The following is a 20,971-nucleotide window of genomic DNA, read 5'->3' as shown; positions in this document are numbered from 1 at the left end:
TCTGTAGTCATCCATCTTTTCTTTGTTTGTTCAGCCATAGTAGATTACTGTTTACTCGCAACACTTGCAAAGACGCTTGCTCCGCCTACCCTCTCTGACAGACCAACCACTGCTGGCTGATGGAAAACGCGTCATTGACTGGGCGCCGCTTGTGATTTTATCCACGAAAGTCGACACCCAGTCTGTAATCCTGCACATGCAAAGGCTTTCATCAGTGGGCCATCGGCTCAATCACCATCTGCATCTTAACTCATTCTGTGATAGTCACTCAACAGACATTTATTTACATGAAAATCTTCAAGATTATTACTTTAAACATCACATACCAGTAGTGTAAAGAAAATCACTTTGAGATAAACACTTGGTGATCGATAATTCTTCCTACCAGTGCCATTAAACCTTTGCAGAAGAAGAGATGAAATGACGTAATTAAAAGAGCAACCTCAAAGTGTTTGATTGAAATGTATCATTTTAGTTTGTTTCATATATTAATTTGAGGACTTGATCGTCTCATCAGTCCACATGATGAGTTTAACTGGATACTAGACTCAAAGAAGTGTGTAAGCTTTTTTGGCTTCTGGGTCTGTTTGCTTCAGAGATGTGTTGATTTACAGATGTTTCTATTTTAATTGTCGGTCTATTAGGAAAATGCATTTTGGCCCTGAGAGTATTTTTTGGCCGCTGGGACAAATTAGCAATCATTTTTGTGTCTGCGACCATTTTTCATCTCTTCAGGAGAACCGTGTTGATGTGCTACCTCTCGCCGCCCGTTTAACTACAAGTTTGAGTTGTAGGGGGGCGTTAAAAGCCATGTGGTGGAGTAGGTGGCATCGGCTTGGAGTTAGGGTTTCCCCCTAATCTTAACCGCCCATCTTCATTGCTCTCTCTTGCCTCCTCTCTTAGTAGTAGGGGGAGGTAAAGTGTACAGCCCAATCCGGCCGGGTTAAGGGCACCTCACCCTTTGTCTTTTGTGTTTGATTCAAAAACATTATTGTAGTATCACAGTTGTCATTGCCTGGAGCTCGCATGGCGGAGCCTGGGTCTGCTGAAGTCGGCAATGCTGCTTGGGTTGCGTTGACAACTAAGGGCCATGTGGTAGGTAATTATAAGTACTGGGATGAGGGCACAAGGGGAGGGGCTCCTTCACTGAGTGCGTATCCTTATCATTAGTGCACAGGGATCTTGTGCATAATGAAATAGTGTTGTCAGTGATGATAAACAATTGGACGAGTGAAAAGTTTGCAGCCTTTATGATATATTGTAAGTAACCGAACTCATTTTGTTTGCACAACATAACTAAGTTAGATAAACCACAATATAATGAATAAAGTGACTGCAGTCGCTCGTGCAGACGGAAACGTTTTCTGTGACGATGTTTTCCAAACGCCTCGTCAGAGTTTCCTGTGCAGACGCTCCTGTGCCACATCATTCAGCATTTGACTAAACATTCAGCATTTATGTTTTTTCCCACGTCATTTGTGTTGATGCTTTCATAATTATGGCTCTGCATGAATATTATAGCGTGCCCATGTCTCGCTCCCTCATGTGCAAACCCTATAATTTCTGCACTTTGAAGTGGAGGTGGAGAATTAACAAGAACAGGCCTGCATTCCTCCCCTGTTCAGAGGACGTCCTCTGTGCCTGAGAAGATCTCAGCGTTTTAAACCGCTGCCTCTTCAGACCCGGTTAGGTCGGTGTGGAAAAGTGCCGTTAGCGATCGGAGCAGGGAGAAAAGCAGGACGGTGGCAGCGCAGCAGTGAAGCAGAATGGATTTAGCATGATTGTGACAGATTTTGTTGCCTGGTTAATGAAGCCAGTCCAAGCCTGCAGTATTATCCATGATTCATTAACTGTTCCTCCAAACTTCATGTGGCTGGAGAACAGATTAATCTCTGACCTCCGGAGCAAATACGGGCACAGACATTTGATTATGTCCTCATTTTCCTACAATTCTACACCACTAACAGGGGAATCCAGGCCTACATTTCTGCTTCATTGCACATTTAGATATATATTCATGTTCATACTATTCAAGAGGCAGACTGGGAGCGAATCCTGACGTGACAAATCAATTCAGCTCCGGTTAGGCGAGGAAAAGGGCACTAAAAGTTTGCCGAGCATCGTGACAGGGAGTGGGGAGGGGGGGGATTCAGGACCCCTCTGCCTTTCACTCTCCATGAAAGGCCTGAGTTGAGTAGCGGTAGACTCGCCTGCAGTGAAAAGATGGAGTGCACTTTTACAATCAGGACAACAATAAAAGGCCGCGGCAGTGCAGTGCAGACGTGTCATTCCTGCCTGATGACGCCCTAGACGACCACGCTCGCAGAAAGAGGTCATTATTAACAAGACGTAGGTTTTATTTATTATTACCTCCTTTTTAATTCGGCTGTATTAAACGAGAGTTCCATGGTGACAATGAAGACATCTTGAAAAGGAAAGAAAGTGTTAAAGAGAGCAGCCGTCGGCAGCCTTCATCTGCTTGAGAGGCATGGCTTTCATTAAATCCATATTTCGAAGCTGGGCTGAGTTTTGCAATCGACTGTAAGTCATAGACATGACAAGTACACATGAATCAACAGCCATGAGACAGACACAGTTCACAGCTGCATAAGAGTTTAAGATAAGGAAATAAGTCAATATGCAGCTACTTCTGGTGAAGTAAAAATAATCTGGTTTTAGCTTCTCAAATGTCAATATTTTCCGTCCTCCTCGGTCTTCTACGATTGTAAAGTGAAAATCTTTGGTCTTTGGACTGCTTCAAACATTTGCACAAGTCCCTTTGGATTCTGAGATTAGTGTTTTTCTAAGATTATTTTTGGGGCTTTTTGCCTTTAATTGATAGGACAGCTGAAGATAGACAGGAAATGTTGGGAGGAGAGAGTAAGGGACGACATGCACCAAATGATCGGCAGACTGGGAGTCGAACCTGCAATCAGACTGGGTGTCTGTGGCGACAAAATCACAAGCATCGCCCAGTTAGTGACGCGTTTTCCATCACCCAGCAGTGGTTGGTCTGCCAGAGAGGGTAGGCGGAGCTAAGCAGCTGCACTTCTGGTCTCTGCAAGTGTTGCAAGTAAACAGTAATCTACTATGGCTGAACAAACAAAGAAAAGATGGATGACTACAGATACAACTTCAACAATAAGTGAAAATACAAAGAAAAAGAAACAAACTCGACGCTCAGATGAAGCAAACAGTCTAACAAGGAAAGCGACCGTCAGTGAGGAAAATCAAGAGTTACAACCGGAGCCAACTGTGGACGTCACACATGCAACACTGTCTGGATAACTGGGAAGTGTGCTCCCTGCAATTACCGTTTATCACCATAGGTGCCGCCAAAGAGAACGAAACTGAATCTTCGAGATTGCCATGAAAATTTGTTCGCTGATGTCCAGAGGAGGATTCCTTATGACCTGAGATCAATGACTTTTCATCCACCACCATAGTATAGTTTTTTTCTGAGTGAATGTCTTCAAAACTATTTGTTGGATTGTCATCAAATTATTTTCACACATTCATGTTACTGTCAGAATAAACTGTAATGGTTTCTGTGATCCACTGGCTCTTTAAACCGCACCAATGTCAGGCCTCAGCTGTACTTTGCGTTTATTGCTTATTAGCATTAGCACGCTAAACTAAGATGGTAAACATCAGCATGTTAGCATTTTGATTCTAAACATGCTTCTGTCGAGTCTTGTTTTCTTACATTTCTTCTCCTGATTTTTCTCCTCCACATCTTTCCACCTCCATCCCCTGCCCCACTTTCCTCCTCTCTCCCAGGCCTGGAGTTCCCCTGGGGGCCGAAGCCATTTGCGGAGGTGGTGGCAGGGCCTCTGCTCAGGAACAACAGGCAGACGACAGACAGCAGCTCTCTGGAGGGACACTACGTGGGAGTGTACTTCTCTGCACACTGGGTGAGTACAGAGAGCAGAGAAAGGGGGGACAAAGAGGACCCTGATTTTTTTTTTTTACTTTCCTGGCCTCCTAAGTCTGTCAAAACACTGAAACATGGCTGGGAAGAAAGGGCATCGCCAGCAGAGCGGAGCAGGAAGAGACGCAGCGGTTAGTGGAGACAGATAAGAGACAGAAGCAGGAGGGTGGAGGCAGCTCCATTGTGTCTGTGTGTTTACATTAGCAGTGGTTAACTCTCCCTGTCAGTCCTTTCACCACCACCTCTGAACCTTTGTTCAAGCCGACGTCGATCACCACGCCCCTCTGACATCATCACTATTGTCTCCTTCTCTGCTGGACCTGCTGATATCCAGTAAAGGTCGTGACTCAGTGATGCATAAAAGGCGTTTTTTATCATCTGCGGACTCTTTCCTGATGAGATGCAGCGCAGGCTCGACTGAAGCCAGTCAGCACGGCAGCTGCCAGAGCCGCAGCCTCAGAGACCGGCTCTGCAGAACGGTGACGCCTTGAGGCTGGCTCGCACCCCAGACCCACGATAAATTCAAAAGGACAAGTCACAAAAGCCATTACAGGAATTTATTTGTGGTATTTTTACACCACATTCCCCCTGGTTACTCGTGTAAATCTATCTGCTATGAAAGTAACTTTGCAAATGTGACATGGCAGCACCTGGCCCTGGCATCCGTCTGAAAGTGCTCTCTTTGTCTGCTTTAATGTTCAGGGGACATGAAATGACCCGTGGCAGAACGTCATGACCTATATTTCACTCTGCATTTGTCTTTTCGCCTGCAGAGTGAAGAAGTGTTGACTTATAACAGCAAAAACTCTTAGTTTAAAGCCTTTAAAGGAACACGTTATACAGTGTTTACTTCTATGAGCAGTGGAGGAAGAAGTCAATTAATGAGCAGTGAATTGATCGAGGCTTTAATCTCTCTCGCAGTGACCCCTTCTGTTGGTATGATGAGTATTAATGACAGGATCAATGAAAGTGATTGACACTGTATCCACTGTAATCAGCTTGAATGATAATGAACTGCTGTTTGCATCAAATCAATAAGATGGAATAGATTATACACTTTACAGCATTGTCAATAATGAGCTATTTTATCGATTTCTTTTCACATTAAACCGTAAAACTATTATAAAATATAGCATCTGTAGATAGAAACATTCATATGTCATGAATACAGACACATTTACCCTGCATTAACTCACAAGACTTCAAAATAAAAGCCTGTGTGCAAGCTGGAAGAACACTCTGAAGAAAATAAAGGATTTCATAATATCTTTTTATAGAGTATTATTATTATTATTATTATTATTATTATATTAATTAAATCAATATGTTTGGCTAGGGATGCACAATATTATCGGCACGTTATCGGTATCTGCAGATTATGGCTTGAAAATGACATATTGGCATCAGCTGATGTCATTTTTCTGCTGATATTTTCCGCTGATAAAACGCGCTTTAATTATGCCTAAATGCTCGATGATCCCCTAAAAAGCTTGACGTAATGCCACGACATTAACTCAGCACGAGTGTGCGCGTGCACTGCCTGCACCGCGCCTCTGTCAAGCGTGAAGAAGGGTGTCTGCAGTATGGCAGTTATTCAAAGAAACAGACAGCAAGGTTGCTATAGCAATGGTTGCACAGCATCGGTCATGCGAGCTGTCTATCGTCTATCGTTTGGTTTGAATATTACAGTTTTATTTGAAAGAAAATGTTACATACAATAAATATTTTGCACATAAGTTTAAGTACTTTTCTTATTAGTGAATGTGTACATTTTAAAAAGCACTGTATTATGTTATTTCTACATCTGCCATCGGGCCACTACAATAAGAGTGGGCATGATATCAATTCTACTACAGGGGAGACTTCATGTTCTCTGCAATGAGGTGGAAAAAAACATATGCAGAATATATTGTTATCGAAATGGGCAAAAGGGTTGGAAAACATCGGCATATCTGCAAAAAAACAAATATCATGCATCCCTATGTTTGACCCCCATACTTCTATGATCATCAGAAATGTAAGAATGTAACTAATTTGAGAAAAGTTATAAAACTAAAAGTTCTTATATTGCAGGGAAAGCTGAGGGAGGGAAAACAGAGAGCATTTAGAGAGAGAGGTTAGAAGTTAAGACTTGTTTGTTTTTGTTCTCGCTGCCATGGTAGTCTGATGTCATCTTAATGCCAGCCATAGCATCGCCCCCCCCCCCCCCCTCCCTCTGCCTGGATAGAGTGTGGGCTCTGCAAACACACAGAGAGAGCAACAAACACACTGTCAAGCCAGAGTATTACATCAGAAGTGGGAGCTTAATTTGAAAGCAGCTGGATACAAAACAAGAGATATGAAAGTTTACGTAGAGGAAGAGAGTTCAGGAAAACAAATCAGTGGAAGCTTTGTATAATCTATATTCACTACTGTTCCTCTTTCCTCCCTCTGTTAGTGCCCGCCATGCCGCAGCTTGACCCGGGTCTTGGTGGAATCGTATCAAACCCTCAAAGAGTCGGGAAAGAAGTTTGAGATCGTGTTCGTCAGCGCGGACAGGTGAGATTCAGCAACCCAGAACGTGGACAAGAACATACTTTTTTATACACACTGAATGTCAAATACCTCCTCTCTGGTCAGCTGTTATATGAGAACACCAAATCACTGTCTGTTTCTGTTGCTGTATGCTGCTCCAGGTCGGAGGAGTCCTTTAAGCAGTACTTCAGCGAGATGCCGTGGTTGGCGGTGCCGTATCCAGACGAGGCTCGGCGATCACGACTCAACAGACTCTATGGAATACAAGGTATTTATCAGCCAAATCCTGCTTATATACGTCTCTTCAGATCTGCAACCAGAGGGCAGGGAGTTTAGATTTGTCTTCCATTGCCAAAACTAGTTACGCCACACACTGAAAGGTTGGCACAGTAGCTGCAGCTTTCTGTGCAGGGCAGGCAAACAGCCACACTGATTGCCCTGCAGCCTGAGGAATGTGGGCCGCTTATCAACTTTACAGTCTTGTTCATTACGGAAGAGCTGCACCTCTCCCTGCCCTGTGTGCGCCTCGCTCTCTTCTCCTCATCCTCGCCTCTGTTATTGTGCAGAGGACTGTGGATGAAGTTAGAAAGAGCTCGGCCTCTTGTGCAAAGAATGTGAGGAATGCACTGAGGACGAGTCAACACCGCCTCGCACTCGTGCACCCATGCGGCTCATGAAGGCCCCAGCCTCTGTAGACTTCTGTCCACATGCACAGACAGACTCCTATATGCTACTTGCTCCTCGATGGTGTTTGTGTCTAATGAGGGTTTTAATAAAGCAAGGAGATTGTAATCAGAAGGACGCTAGCGAATGACGTGTAAAAGAAAGGGCAGGGTATCCTCACCTTCTCTCTTGCCCTCTCCAGGTATTCCCACGCTGATCCTCCTAGACGCGGAGGGTCACATGATCACGCGACAGGGCCGCGTAGAGGTGCTGAACGACCCAGAGTGCCGCCTCTTCCCCTGGCACCCCCGGCCCGTGCTGGAGCTGAGCGAGTCGAACGCCGTGCAGCTCCACGAGGGGCCCTGCCTCGTCCTGTTTGTGGGTGAGTGGGCTCCGCTGCTCCACATGGGGCTCCTGACTGTGTGTGAATGAAGTGGCATTTACGTGGAGCATATTGAATGTCAGACTGTGTGGAAAAAATTCTTACAGTGTTGAAAGGGCAAAAGGTCTGTAGGAAGCGTTCTAGTATTAATCTGTTTATTTATATGCTAATTTAGAAAGTGGGAGAGGTATATAGGATAGAAAATTGACTTGGACATGAATGTCGGACAGTTTGCTTTCGGTTTGAAGAACTTAAAGGGTCTAAAGTTGGGTATGATAACAAAAAGGCCACCCTGATGTCTCTTAAGGTCAAACTGGATTATAAAACAAGATGGAGACCACCTGTACAGTTCCTTTCAAGTCCTCACTCATCTGTCCACCAGTCGTCTCTCCTTCTTTGCTTCCAATTTCACTCATCTGTGCATATTTGCTCTCGCAGGTGGCTTTTTTTTTCTCCATCCCTTTTAACATCTTTCTGTGTCTCTTTCCCGTTTCATTCAGACGCGGAGGAAGAAGGTGAATTGGAGCCAGCCAAGGAGCTGATCCAGCCAATAGCGGAGAAGCTTATGGCCAAGTACAAAGCCAAGGAGGAGGAGACGCCGCTGCTGTTCTTTGTGGCTGGAGAGGTGAGATAAGCCACTCAAGGCCACTCGAGACGGAGAAAAATGCCATTGCACACAAATTTTACAGCTGAGGCTGAGTTTGTTCTAGTAGGACACACAGCAACACGTCAGAGTGTTTTCAGCATATAGCCTGACTGACTGATGACATTGAAACATTTCAGATTGGGGTCCCTTAATGTGAAAAATTATCAAAAGCAGGGGCAAAATATAGTTTTAAAATAAGGTGGCCAAAAATGTGACTTTAAATTATTTGTCTGTTGGGGAGCACGATCAATGAAGCTCAGTTTTAAGTCTGCACCGACTCCTGAGGGACAATATGTGCTTCTTAAAGGGCCGATTTTAAACCTCAGTCCTATCATGCTATTATGGGGAGCTAATGCCATTATGGTAGGGGAAAAAAATGCAATTTTGCTGTGCCTTTGGAGGATGCTATCCGCTTCTCCAATGGGCCCTGGAAATCCTCTGCCAGACTACGTCAAACACGTCATCTGGCGGAGGCCAGGGAGCTCGCTAAACTACATTTCCTCAATCTAGAACGCCGCCTCCGATTTCATGTCTCGTTCAAAATCGTCAGGTTTGAAATGTAGACTGCAGACCTTTTAGACAATTCACAGATATATTCTCGTCGTATTTCGGATTCTGTACCACTCTGAGGCGTTGCCTGCAGTGAAAACAGTAGTATTTCACTCCAGTGTCTCTCACTGGGCCGTTCCTTTCAGAGGGAGGGGCGCAATGCATGCTGGGTGTTGTAGGAATATAGAAAGGTGGAAACCACGAGCTGTTTGTACAACTTTCTCCACAGCTATGGCGCCAATTTCAATTATTGCTTCTATCGATTACAGAGAACACCAGCTTTGACTGAGAGCGGCTTTTTCCTTTAAGCTGCTCCACTATGTTCACAAGCAAGTAGCTAACTTGTTCTGTCTGCAGTATTGCACTTAGTAGGTATTGCAGATTTGTTTTTAGAGCTTTATGCTGAAAACAGCCACATATTAAAGCCAAAAGTGATACTAGTGAGTTGTGCGAGAGAAACCAAAACAATGAGGTAAAATTTTCCATAGACCTCTCTGAAATACGCCGTAGTAGTTTGATCTATTGGTCATATAAAAATATTGTTCATAACCACTTTAATTTGGGTTATTAAGACAATTTAAATCACACAGAAACACCTCCAACATATCTTTTATGCTCTTCTGCATTGCATAAATACCCAACTAATTTATAAGTTGTACTCTAGTCACATATTGTAACTCCCTGGTTTGTATCCACACCTTGGCCATTATTGAACTGACAGCATGACACGCCCCTCTTAGAGCCTCTTCAACCTGCAAGTCTCACACTCATACCTGTCCATGACCCAGAATTCAACCTGCTGCCTTTATCATGATGGGTCGACCCAAAGCGTGCCAGCGCTCTCTCTCAACTCCCTCTGTCCAAATAATCCTCCCATCTCCTTCTTTATCTCCTCCCACGCCTGCTCTGTGTGGGACAGGCCGTGGAGTTTTCATAACTCTTGTTATCTCATGTTGTTCTGTCTCGACCTTTGCAGTGCCGGAGGAGTTAGCAGCAGCAGCAGACGTGATTACCAGATTAGACACCTCTCCCCTGCTCAGCCTCCCCCCTTCCTCCCAGTTCTCTCTGCCCAGCAGTCTGGGAGCACTGCACTGGTTTCTCGTGTCACACACTCGAGGGCAGGCTCGGGTTTCGGCTTGGGGGCTCGCACATGTGCTGACTGTCTGACCCTGCGTGTGTGTCTGTGCAAGGCCGCTCCACCCTGATGTCAGCCTTGAAATGTCACTGACATACGTACTATGAACAAGAAAAGCTCAAGTTTTCAGAAGGACGAGACGTTTTTCTGTTCATTGTCTGCGTTCCAATATTTATTTGACCTAACACAAAGAAACGTTGTTGCACTGGAGCTCGCAGTGATTCAGAAGCTCCCTGTGGTCTGAGTTTGCTTTGTTTGCCTCGTGGCACACAAGCTAAGGCAGATTTTTTTACATTAATGTAGCACGGGTTTAATTTCCTGGCTGTAGCTCAACCAGCTATGAAATCACCAGGTTTCATTTCGAGATCAGGTTCACGGTAAGATATCACATCCCAGAGAGTAAAGCCTCTAGACTCCGGGCTCCTGCACCCTGGCCTGGGTTAGCCCTGGTAGTCGTGGGCTCCCTGCCAGACCAGCTGCTGGGTTTTCTGTGTCCATGAGACAGCAGTATGTTGGCAGTCTCTCAGGGGGAGGCTGAGCAGAGTGACACAGGATCTTGTTACCCTCACTGAAAAAACCCACAGAGTAGTAAACTGATTTGAATGAAAGATCTTTTGTCCCTTTATTACTGCTGTGTTCGGGCTGACGCATTCAAAATGAACTCCGGTGGTATTACCCAGTCACCAAAGAATTTGACTTATTTTTGTGGTAAACAGCAGTGACGGTTGCCTCTTTGTTCTCCCATGTTCTATTTTGTAGATGAAGATCAATAAACATGATATTTGTAGACATGCTAGTGACATAGCTCCATGTGGAGCCCTTGTGTTCCGCTTTAGCACCACCTTCAGGTTAACGGTTGTGGTTTTGAGTTTAATATGTCAACGATTTATTAGATTGGAATTACATTTGGTACACACATTGATGGTGCCCAGTGGATGAATTTTGATGACATCGGTGATCCTATGCTGGCAAGATCAACATTTAAAGCTGAAACAATTGGAGGACTGTCGGTCGGAAAAATACAGACAGTTGCAACCAAGTGATGATGTCACCTTGTGCTCTAGAGCGCTAGAGCTCTTTTTGTGAAGTTTTATACACTTAACAATTGATCAGTGAATCAAAGAAATAATCTGTAGATTATAAAACAATGAAATTACCTTGACTTTAACATGAGTTGCAGCACCTCTGACGCTTCATGTTAGGACTTTGTGCCTGGCCCACACTAAAAGATTTTTCAAATCTTAACAGATGTTGAAAATGTGAGAGACCCCACACATGACGATGTATAATCATAGATTAAACAGTTTTGCTCCTACAGTGTGCAGAGAGCAAAGATTATGCCAGAACAGCACACCAAACAGATTCCATTCACCAACCATCAGAGTCCGACTCTAAACACTTGAAATCTCGCAAAACTCTCGCGGTCAACCGAGACTTCAGAGTAAACACACACTGCAGACAACGGGCAGGAAGAATTGGCGATGATAGCTTTTGGATTTTTTACTGAAAATTCAGGACGAAAAAAAGAACAAACTGTGGATGAAGTCATGGAGACGACGCGAACATGGGCTGTACATGTTACTTTATGCTTCGCAATTGCTTTTGTCGCCATGGCTGCGGTTGTTGTGCTTCCTTCTTCAGTCAGCTTGCTTCCCCATTGAAGCAATTGATTCGTTCCACTTGACTGCGTGCTCGGCTGTCATCAGGGTTCCCCCCACACAACAGGATAACAGATCGAAAATACTGAACATGTTTAATATTTACAATTTGAAAACGGTGCGGCCACGACGGCTTTCCGAGCAGATCGGGGGAAGTACAATCACTCTTAACAGACCTCACACCACAGAAACATCTGGCAAGATAATCTTTAGTGTGTAGCCTACCCCGCTTTACACGTCTAAAAAGATTTAAAAATATAAGAGCATGAAATTTGAAACAGAAGTTAACGTACACTTCAGGAAGAACTTTAAAGACCCATTAGCATGATATGTAGGACCATCATCAGGTCAAACTTTTGCTAATGTATCCAAATACCTGAACAACCATGACTTTAGTAGATGTTAGCATGCTAGCACCCTAAACCACAGTCAAAAAGGTAACTAACTAAGCTAAACATCAACATGCTAGCATTGTCATTGTGAGTTTGTTAGCATGCTTGTGTTAGCTTTTAAATCCACAATAAGCCCAGTAGCTTTTAAGTAAAAGCTAAGTACAGCATACTTGTGTTAGCTATTAGCTTAAAGGTCAGTTCAGCCTCACACAGCTGCTAGCATGGCATGTAGCCTTTAGTACTGTTTAATTACAAAGCCCTGGTGTTTAGATCAGAAGGAGGGCAGCTGTTTTGAGTCATATTGTACGTGACGTAAGACAATAGATGTTATTCAGTCGTTTAAGTCTGCGGGCTGTTTAGACACACATCAGGCAAATATGTTTTCACTTTCAGCAGCATAAACTGATGAGCAAATGCTGTTAAGAGTTTCCAAAATTTCACAATGATGACTCTAAGCTGGCCAGTGAGATGGACTCAGCCGCGGCTCAGAGGCCTGTGGGGAACGAGGGGGAGGGGTCGTTATCATTCTCAGTTCAGACCTTATCAGATACTCATCGTCTGTGAAATGCCACAGTGCATCAATAGTCAGAATAATCCCGACACGGCCCAGCAGGTTCCACATGGTGAACACACACTGAGCCTTATCACAGCTGAGTGCGGGCTACAGCTGCGAGGCCCCCCCTTTGTCTTTTTTTGTAGCGAGCTGAGCTGCAGAGGGCGGGCGGGGGGCCTCTGGAATGGCTGCACCTCACGAGAAGCAGTTTACACAAGCAGAGGAGCCAAACAAAAGAAGATGCATGACTTCCTTCGATGCCGAGATTACATCTTCTCATATCGGAGAGGCTGGAAAGGCCACAGCGACAGACTGTGGAATTTATCCCTTTTTCTTGATACTGTGTGCCCAGATGATCTATAATCTGCACTTATCCAGGCTGCAAGCGAGCACGCAAGACAAAGCTTTTATATATAGCAGCGGGATCAAGCCATATATCACTCGTAACAGCATTGTCCTTAGTGACAGCTAACATCTGTGAGTATTAAGTGGTCAATGTTTAGTGATTTGCTGCATAATAAAGGGAGGAAGTTATCCGCCTGCAACAAAATACCACACTGCAACTCATCTGTTCCATCTGTTAGCAGTTTTGTTAGCAAAGCAGAGTTCACAGACTTCATCTTGGCATACTTATCCCTTTTTAGGTAGCAACGCAGCCAAGCTATTCAAAGAGAAGTCTGAGAGCTGATTGTGTGGTTTGATCCATTTAGCAAGAATAGCTGCGGATTTTCTGATAACAGGGGAGACACAACAAAGAGGCCTGAATGCCCGAGCGGTACGCGGAGCAGGAAATCCATCCAAAGGCGCTTTATCTTTGACTTTGTTTGGACAAAACTCACATTGGCACATAAATCAGTAACAGTATTAACATCAGAGGCCGTGCCTCTATGAGCCGCCCTGCTCTTTGTTGCAGTGCCCCCCTCTGGCCTCTTCTTGTTAGTTCTGAATTTTCAGCCTAATCTTTAACATATGAAACTGATCTTTAATCTTTGAGGATCTCCCTCTGAGCCAAAACATCTAAGCTGAGGGGAACTGAGGTCATGCTGTCATGAGGACAGGAGAAAGTCTCAAATGATGGAAGCTGCGCACACCTAATCAGTGAACTTTGACCTTACAAAGGATAACACATGAAATCCATTTGACTTAGAGAAGAAATAAGAGGAACAATGGATCTCTGTTAAGTTAGGAATAACAATTTTGAGGCTGAATCACGAAACAGTGATTTCTTATTCGTTGTCAATAATTTATGTGCCTCTCAAGCTTGTTTAAAAGCTGCTGCCTGCCTGCCTGCCTGTCAGTGATTCCTGTCTGTTACCTGCAGCTACAGGGGTTGTAATCCTGACTTGTTAAAGGGTGAAAGGTGTTGTCAGGCCTCAGGCAGAACGTGGGCGAGACCCTTTCAAAATAAAGCAAAGAAATCAGACTGGAATCCCCAGCAACAATCTACTTGTAACATATGCCTTCACAACTCGACGCCGCTTTCTTTCTCCTGCCAACATGTGCCGTTCAAACGCTCTGTGATGAGACTTAAATCTGATGCGAGTGAGCTTCTGAGAGGCAAAGATGTTGTTAGACCCCCACCTGGTTCCTTCCTGTCTCTGCACACAGCAGGATGCGTGACTAAGCAGCAGCTCTCTGGTCTCTCTGGGCAGGCTGCCTGGAGGAAGACGAGAGAGAGTTTCATATTCTCTTTCAAGAAGTGTGCATTAATGAAGATTGTACCAGACTGCTCTGAGTTTTACAGAGGACTCTTAACAGCATAGTTGAAGTAATGGCTGCTGTCCTAGTTTTCTTCACTTAAAGCAAATTTGAACTGACGAGAGTCAGAGAAATTTAATATGTGTCATTTAAAACCTCCTGGAAAGCATCCAGTGTTTCACTCGCATGTGTGTCAAAGTCATTTAAATGCCATGTTAGCGCAGACTGATGACGAGACAAGAGCCAATAAAAAGACACTGCTGTTCCTGAAGTTCATGCTGTGGATACAAATCTGATAAAGCAGTTCCTAGCTTCTTCTTGACTTGATACCAGTCTAAACGAAGCTATGTATACTTGGTCCCCTTTGTTAGTTTGCATATTCCAACAGGTTGTGTCCTGTTTAATCAAACATACATCCTTCCCTCCTCAGACTCTGTGATTTGAATCATTTAAGGAGAAAAGAATCGGACAGACTAGGAGAGAGCTGTGTTGTGAACAATAACATCTGTTCAGCAGCTCTTCAGCAGTCTGCAGCACAAAAGTTATTATTTAACAAAAGGCCAGGAGAGGTTCATTCATTGATTCATTTACAAGAAAAAAAAAGTAAATCTCAGTGTTATCCGGAGCACACTTTGTCAACAGGTAGACAAAAAATTAAGTAAAATGTATTCATGCAAAGGACTATGTTGTATCCCTGCACACTTACAGCACTCAGTGTTGTTTTCAGCAAACTTTGATTTTTTTTGATCACTTAAAAGTGGTAATCTTGAAGATTCAGTTTCGTTGTCTTTGGCGGCACCTGTGGCGACAAAACTGTAATTGCGGGAGCACACTTCCCAGATATCCAGACAGTGCTGCATGTGTGACGTCCACGGTTGGCTCCGGTTGTAACTCTTGATTTTCCTCGCTGACGGTCGCTTTCCTTTTTAGACTGTTTGCCTTCATCTGAGCGTCGAGTTTGTTTCTTCTTCTTTGGATTTTCACTTATGTTTGAAGTTGTATCTGTAGTCATCGATTTTTTCTTTGTTTGTTCAGCCATAGTAAATTATTGTTTACTCGCAACACTTGGAAAAGTGAGACCGGAAAAGCAGCCGCTTAGCTCCGCCTACCCTCTCTGGCAGACCAACCACTGCTGGGTGATGAAAAACATCGCCACAGACACCCAGTCAGTAATACTGCAAATGCGAAAGCTTTCATCAGTGGGCCATAGGCTCAGTCACCATTGTGTTACCTCATTCGGCGATAGATAGTGACTTAACAGACATTTATTACATGAAAATCTTCAGGAATTCAGCTCCTTCTTTCAAGAGACCAACAAAGCCAGAACCTTTGAAAAATCCATTCTCCTTTTCATCCTGTAACCTCTTTGATTCATTTTGCAACACCTTGAGTTTGGAAAAAACTGTTGGACACTTTACTGATGTAAAGGTTATACTTAAATTCAGAGAGGGCTTTTTTGGCTTTCCAATACAACATGTAAACAAGTCCTTTCAGACGGAGACTCTGGTTTGAGCTTGTGCCCAGTAATCCATCAAAGCATGTCAGAATCAATATCAGCCAAATGGGACAAGTGTTTGTTCACAGATACAGAATTAACTCTGGATTTTTCATTGCTTTTGATGTATTCACACAGAAATAGACAAAACAATGAAGCTAAATTTATAAAAGGAACTTTAAAAAAGGACATTTATGTACAAAAGGTGTTGAAAAGAATACAGATAGTGTAAAGTATGTAAATATGGTGTGAAATGTAGGAATGTAAAATCACAATAATCATGGTATATTTTTTTCTCCTTCACCACAGGATGACATGAGCGACTCGCTGCGGGACTACACTAACCTCCCAGAAGCCGCCCCTCTGCTCACCATCCTGGACATGTCGGCTCGGGCCAAGTACGTCCGCGACGTCGAAGAGATCACGCCGGCCGTAGTGGATCAATTTGTCAGCGACTTCCTGGCTGAAAAGCTCAAACCGGAGCCCATCTAAAGAAGGAAGTCCAACAGTATATGGACATATTAAATGGGACTCACTCCATCATCGAACCTTGACCTGTTGCTACGCCCCTCCCCCCTCCCCCAGCCTCCCACCTATCTCTCCCCCCCTGACTGTTAGAGAGATGTCTCACTTTTTACTGACATTTTAACCTTTTTTTAGACATGTTCCTCTTTTCATGGAGTCCTCTTTCTCCTGTGGTGCCTTGCATTGACGATAGTCCCTACAGTAATATATATGGAGATTCTGTTGGTTCTTTTTTTTTGGCCTCGAGAAAAGTGTTGTTTTTTTTTCACTCAATAGCTTTTTTTGAACTCTAGAGAAAACCAGAGAATAACCCAGTGGACCTACGTATTCAGCTGATTCTTTGCTTTCTGTTTTGTCTGCAAGATCCTTGTTACTTTCTGAATGATGTTGAGAAATAAATTGAATTTTTTGGATGTAGTTGGATGTAGCCGTAAGCCTTTGTGGCCCTATTTAAAGAAAAAAAACATGACAGGTGCACATACAGTAAAGATCACACGATACCTGCTTGTAACAGACCAATGACTGATGTTTAACCCTGTGTCTTGTTGTGTGTCATGATGTGAGTGAAAGTCATCTCTTGCCAGTCGTTAACGGTGGTTCTCATCTCAAAGTCATTATGAGGATTTTCTGTGAAGGTCCCCTAATGAGACGGTCGGGTTATTTCTGAAGGCACAAAAACTGGCGTGTGAAAAGTGTTGAATGTATAAATCCCTGTATTCTGTTACTTCAGTCATGACTTCTCACACCAATTAAATATTCACTGGCAAGCACAACGTTTTGTTGCTTTTTAAGCTCTATTAATAAAGTTAGCTCTTGGATATGTAAAATACACTCAATGTTATGACTCACCAGTTCCTTTTGTTGGAGGGGTTTGAATAAGACTCGTGCTTAATTCAAATGATATTTTGGGAGACAATATTTCGGTCTCCAGAGGGCCTATACTACGAAGCAAGTTCAACATACCCAGGGTCTCTTTTCCTAATCTGGCTTCACTTTACCTGACAAAGGACATCGCGCTAAGCGGTCACACGACGCTGGTCAACCCAGGGTTTCTATGAGCGCGTTCACATTAAAGGGGCGTAGTTTGGAGCAAATTACCAATTTTAACACGGGCAAGTCTGCCGTCAGCTGATCGGCATATTTTACAAACTAAGAGCAAAGTATGATTTTATAAAGATGTGAGGAAATTACACATAATCCAGACTACAATCCGCTCAGCTGCAGGGGCCAAATGCAGGAAGGACAAATAGCAAAAAACGCAGACTGTAAATGCCCAAATAAAATAGTATCACTGCTCCATCATTAGAGCAAGATCTATTTCTTGTAACACTCGTGTGTTACATCAGATTAATACGTTGCACAGACGTATTTTTGTTACGTTAATGACAGATTTAGACTTATTCTCTCAGCCCAGCCGCATCAAACTATGGAGCAAATAAAAATAAACATTAAAACCACAATTTAAAACAGAATGCTTACTTTCATATCTTATAAGTACAAAGGAACTTAAGGCTTTTTTTGTTTTTATCAGTCTCTGTTGTGGATGTATATCAGTAAAGCTCGATGAATATCTTTCATGAATATATTTCATTAAATCAGACGGTAAAGCGGAAGTGTCTTACCGGTCTCTCTCCCTCCTCCCTTTCACGATCAGCTCACAGAGCGCCTAACTCAAAAGACCTGATTGGTCAGTGGGTGGTGTTTAGTTCAGGTTGCTCTCTTACCTCAGACATAACCTGCTCCGGATTATGTTAGGTGTTTCAGCACAAGTTACCATGGTGATCTACCCTGGTAAGAAGTAAACCACCTTCGTAGAACTGAAAACTCGGAGTTAACCCTAAAGTTACCTCGATAACCGCAAATCCTGCTTCGTAGTGTACCCCGCAGGTAGGATGTGGATACACTGAGCTCTGTATATTTACACAATATGGCTTGAAACACAGCGAGTCATATCCTCTTATTTGTGGTCTCTGAAAATGCTGGATTCTGATTGGCAGAATGGTATTTGAACGGTTTAACGAGACACTTATTTTTGTGTATGTTTGTCCTATGTTAGGCAGCCCTGAAAACACCAATGAAAAGACACACAAGGCATGAATTAATATGACAAGTATTTCACAGCATCAGTGTTTTATTACATGCAGAACAGGAAGTAGAATGGACGTTGAAATTATTATGTTCAGTCTGTAGTAACAAGGACAAATGTTCACCTAGGATTTAGAGCCAACATCACGAAAACTGCTGCTCAGCTTTAGACTTCAATTTCCTTCCAGCTGTCTGCATTATTTTTAACAGTTGCTTCCTGCCCTCGAACAGAAGGATACTGGCGGCCATGGCTGAATTCAAGCTGTCCACATCAGGAACCACAGGAATAAAGAGCCTGTGACCAGAAGTTTTCTCAGCCAACTGGACTGCTTCTACACTCAGACCCTGCGTCTCACCACCGACCACCACAGCCGTGGGTCTCTGAGCCCAGCTCTCATGGTACAGCTTTGTGTCCACTCTTGGAAGTGAAAGTCCCTCAAATTCATAATCTGAGTCTGAATCAGAGTCGTAATCCTCGTAGCGCATTTTATTGTGATTGCGCTTTGTGCTCACCCAGCCGTAGTCTCCTGCCTTTGAGGGTTTGTGAGACACGTTCATGTGTGTTACTTCTGTTTCTCTACTTGTTTCAGCATCGCAGCTGCTGTCAGCCACATGGACAGTCACAGGTTTAGGAAGATGATTGTCAACATCGGCCCAGCTCAAGTTGGGGTAGATGGGAAGGCGGAAGTGAGCGCCCATTGCTGCACGCAGAACTTTGGGCTCCCAAGCATCGACACAACCTGTCAATGAAAATATATTAAAGATTTAAAAAAAACAAACATAGAAGCAAAATTGTTTTAATCTTTAACTGTAACATGAGCGTACCCTTGGTGAGCAGGACATCTTGGCAGCCAGCAGCAGCAGCACATCGCAGCATAGTCCCAAGGTTGCCTGGGTCTCGGATGTTGTCGCATATAAGAGACAACGGCACCGAATGACCTTTATTTGCAAAGTTTAACCGTGAAGGGTCCGGGCGAGAAAATATTGCTGCAGAAGAAGAGGTTGAAGTCAGAAAAACCTCACAGTATCTGTGCTTCATCATGAACTAACTCAGAATATGTGACCCTCACCAATGACGCCTTGTGGGGCCACAAGGTCAGACCAGATCTTGATGTCCTCAAACTTGACTTTGACCAGCGTGGCTCTTTTCAGCTTGTCTACAGGAAGCTCTCTGAGCCGATCCACTGTACTGAAGAACACCATCTGAGGGTTGGCACCAGCATTCAGGGCGTCACAGATCAAACGTTTGCCCTCCAGGAGGATTTTACCCTGGTGCTCCCGAATGGTCCTGGAACGAGCAACACCGACCACCCTCCTGAAGGACAGAGGAGGGGGGACAGAGATAATGAAATTAAGTGAAAATTCAATTAAGTCTTCCACAAAATCATTTTTCTGTTAAAATGGAAAATATACTACATTTCACACGTCAAATTATGTCTTAAAACAAAGTAACCTTTGTGAACTTTGCCTTCACAGGCTTAAACTGGGAGGTTTTTTAATCTAAATCTGGCACAATCTGATTAACAAATTAGAAAACAAGAGTATAAGTCGACCAGACGTTTAATCTATGGACACAATTACATCAGTGTCAAAAAGCTTTTAAGGTTTGAGCCAGGCAAAATTGTCCCACTCGGTGTTTACATTATATCCCTGGATTATTGTCACAGATGCATCCACGTGTATTTTAATACTGTAGCTGGTCAAAGTTTAAATTTGTCATACATTGCTGGATATTTCCATTTAAAAAACAAAAACAAATCATATTTAATTGGCTGATTACATGTAGTATATTAATCTGGAAAGTAAGTACAGTGAGGGAAAGTATAGGCTAGTTGTCAATAAATGTACTTACTTATTTATCTTTCAGATGTAGTTTAGTAGAAATACAAAGTAGTAAACAATGAATATACTCAAGTTAAGTGTTATGTATTTTATCATCTTGCCAGCTGATCTAAGACTGGAAAAGCTAACTTTATGATCACCCAATTACAGCTTTATTAGACCTGTGACAACAGTTCACCTTCATGTGTTGACACTTACGCTAGTCTCTTATCCCCTGGGAAAGCCCTTTCGAACCGCAGCCCATCAATTGAATCACTTGTAACAGTAGAGTGGGGATGTTTTATACTTGACTGTACATTACTCCTCTTCTTTACAAAGTCACTCTCTTCAAGATGTCTTATTGTAGGTGTGACTTTTGCCTCCTTGTCCCTCTTCACGTTTTGCCCTGATGGTTGAGGCTGCGGCGTATTCTTGATGACTTTATCCGTCTCGGTTTCTGGAAAAAGCACTTTGACAGGTTTCCTCATCAGTCCGCGTACATACCGCTTAGACTCCACAACAATGCCGTTCCCCCTTGTTAACAGAGCGTTTCGCTCGATGGAAACAAGAAACATCATGCTTCTCATGTAGGCTGCCATGATTGTCCCGTTTCTTCTTCTCTTATTATTGTCAGAAAAGTGTACATACACAAACTAAGCTGTTTACCGCCACCAGTGGTCGTGCAGGTAATACATTTATATCTCATCTAATATTGATCTACTTTATTGGGTAATGTTAATTATTAATTGTGTGGGGATAGATTACCCCGAACATTTTACCTTATCTTTTCCTGTAACCTTATTTCTTCTTCCCTTTCTTTTTCTTATCTTATCTACAGGTGCTTCAAGTTAATGCTCAACTGTAACCTCGCGAGAGTATTCGCGACACTGGATGATACCATTAACCTGAATTGCCAGGGGTGGC

General features: G+C 43.4%; 2 protein-coding genes across 3 annotated transcripts in view; one reads left to right on the top strand and one right to left on the bottom strand.

The window, feature by feature from the left end:
* Window positions 1-16,954, top strand: part of nxn (nucleoredoxin) — a 66,850-nt gene extending 49,896 nt beyond the window's left edge. For both annotated transcript variants that reach the window (XM_069668617.1, XM_069668618.1), the window contains exons 3-8: window positions 3,781-3,914; window positions 6,369-6,469; window positions 6,607-6,713; window positions 7,311-7,490; window positions 7,991-8,115; window positions 15,926-16,954. In XM_069668617.1, coding sequence (XP_069524718.1) covers window positions 3,781-3,914; window positions 6,369-6,469; window positions 6,607-6,713; window positions 7,311-7,490; window positions 7,991-8,115; window positions 15,926-16,108 — 830 coding nt within the window. In that variant the 3' untranslated portion in view covers window positions 16,109-16,954. The remainder of the gene's footprint in view (window positions 1-3,780; window positions 3,915-6,368; window positions 6,470-6,606; window positions 6,714-7,310; window positions 7,491-7,990; window positions 8,116-15,925) is intronic.
* A 1,323-nt stretch (window positions 16,955-18,277) lies between these two features.
* Window positions 18,278-20,646, bottom strand: mrm3a (mitochondrial rRNA methyltransferase 3a). Its single transcript, XM_069668920.1, has 4 exons — window positions 20,267-20,646; window positions 19,297-19,541; window positions 19,052-19,213; window positions 18,278-18,966 (listed from the first exon to the last, which is right to left on the bottom strand). The coding sequence occupies exons 1-4, from the start codon at window positions 20,644-20,646 to the stop codon at window positions 18,371-18,373; spliced, it is 1,383 nt and encodes a 460-aa protein (XP_069525021.1). The 3' UTR covers window positions 18,278-18,370.
* Between the last annotated feature and the right edge of the window lie 325 nt (window positions 20,647-20,971).

The sequence above is a fragment of the Semicossyphus pulcher genome, unplaced genomic scaffold (assembly GCF_022749685.1).
Source record: "Semicossyphus pulcher isolate SPU_LCO1_2020_fin unplaced genomic scaffold, fSemPul1.0.p SCAF_19, whole genome shotgun sequence".
NCBI lineage: Eukaryota > Metazoa > Chordata > Actinopteri > Labriformes > Labridae > Semicossyphus > Semicossyphus pulcher.
Note: the sequence above shows the minus strand (reverse complement) of the source record. Positions and strands in the feature narration are given on the sequence as shown.

Excerpts from the sequence above, each read along its gene's own strand:
- mrm3a (XM_069668920.1), bottom strand. The coding sequence starts at position 20,646 with ATGGCAGCCTACATGAGAAGCATGATGTTTCTTGTTTCCATCGAGCGA. Across the intron at positions 19,542-20,266 it reads CCAGGGGATAAGAGACTAGC|GAGGGTGGTCGGTGTTGCTC; the intron begins GTAAGTGTCAAC and ends TCTGTCCTTCAG. Across the intron at positions 19,214-19,296 it reads GGCCCCACAAGGCGTCATTG|CAATATTTTCTCGCCCGGAC; the intron begins GTGAGGGTCACA and ends CTTCTTCTGCAG.